At 32.4% G+C, this 692-nt stretch overlaps 1 protein-coding gene across 3 annotated transcripts in view; it reads left to right on the top strand.

Annotated features, from left to right (window-relative positions):
- Nucleotides 1-528, top strand: part of LOC119581806 (dolichol kinase-like) — a gene marked incomplete at its 3' end in the record, with an annotated part of 28,699 nt that extends 28,171 nt beyond the window's left edge. For all 3 annotated transcript variants that reach the window (XM_037929937.1, XM_037929938.1, XM_037929939.1), the window contains 1 exon segment: nucleotides 437-528. In XM_037929937.1, the coding sequence (XP_037785865.1) occupies nucleotides 464-528 (65 nt within the window).
- Between the last annotated feature and the right edge of the window lie 164 nt (nucleotides 529-692).

The raw sequence follows: 692 nt of genomic DNA on the forward strand, positions 1-692 counted from the left end.
AGCCTGTTGTAAATTTTGTGTGTTAAACAGAAGTACAGTAATTTGGCAATTGTTGCGTTAGCTTGATTAGAAAAAGACCCCAGAAGAAGTATACTTAATCAGTCATGGTGCCATCTAAGTTAGGCATTTTTATACCCATCACTTTTTTTTATGTATATTTTACATAGAAATATAATATAATATTAATTGTTTACATGAACTCTACCAAATTTATCAATTAAAGAAACATTCTATTTATATAAAACCTCTACAGGATGGAAATTAGTGAGATGGAAATGGTCGCAACGGTCTTCACCTGGGAGGCGTTCTGTTTGCATGTGGTACTTGGGGAAAGTCTTAGATTCGGACAGAAACGCAAACATTGACAGAAAATGCTAGCGTGATAGAGCCTTTAATGTGATTATTGAATTAATAGTTTAATCTCTAAATTTTGCAGATAATGTGGATCATTTGAATTATCATCATGAGGAAAGTTCTATCCCACCTACCAATAGTAACACCAATTAATGTTGACCAACTTCATACTCGGTAAGTTTCTCTTTAACTTGAAAGCTTATATATTTTCATATGAAAAAGTATTATATAATATAAATGGAACACTTCCAGAAAGCAGTAGAAAAGTAGTAAACAGAACATTTATAAAATGGTTTTGATAAACGTGACTGGTAGAAGGCTGGTACTCTCTCTCTCTC

Source organism: Penaeus monodon, chromosome 15, assembly GCF_015228065.2.
Source record: "Penaeus monodon isolate SGIC_2016 chromosome 15, NSTDA_Pmon_1, whole genome shotgun sequence".
Taxonomy (NCBI): Eukaryota; Metazoa; Arthropoda; class Malacostraca; order Decapoda; family Penaeidae; genus Penaeus; species Penaeus monodon.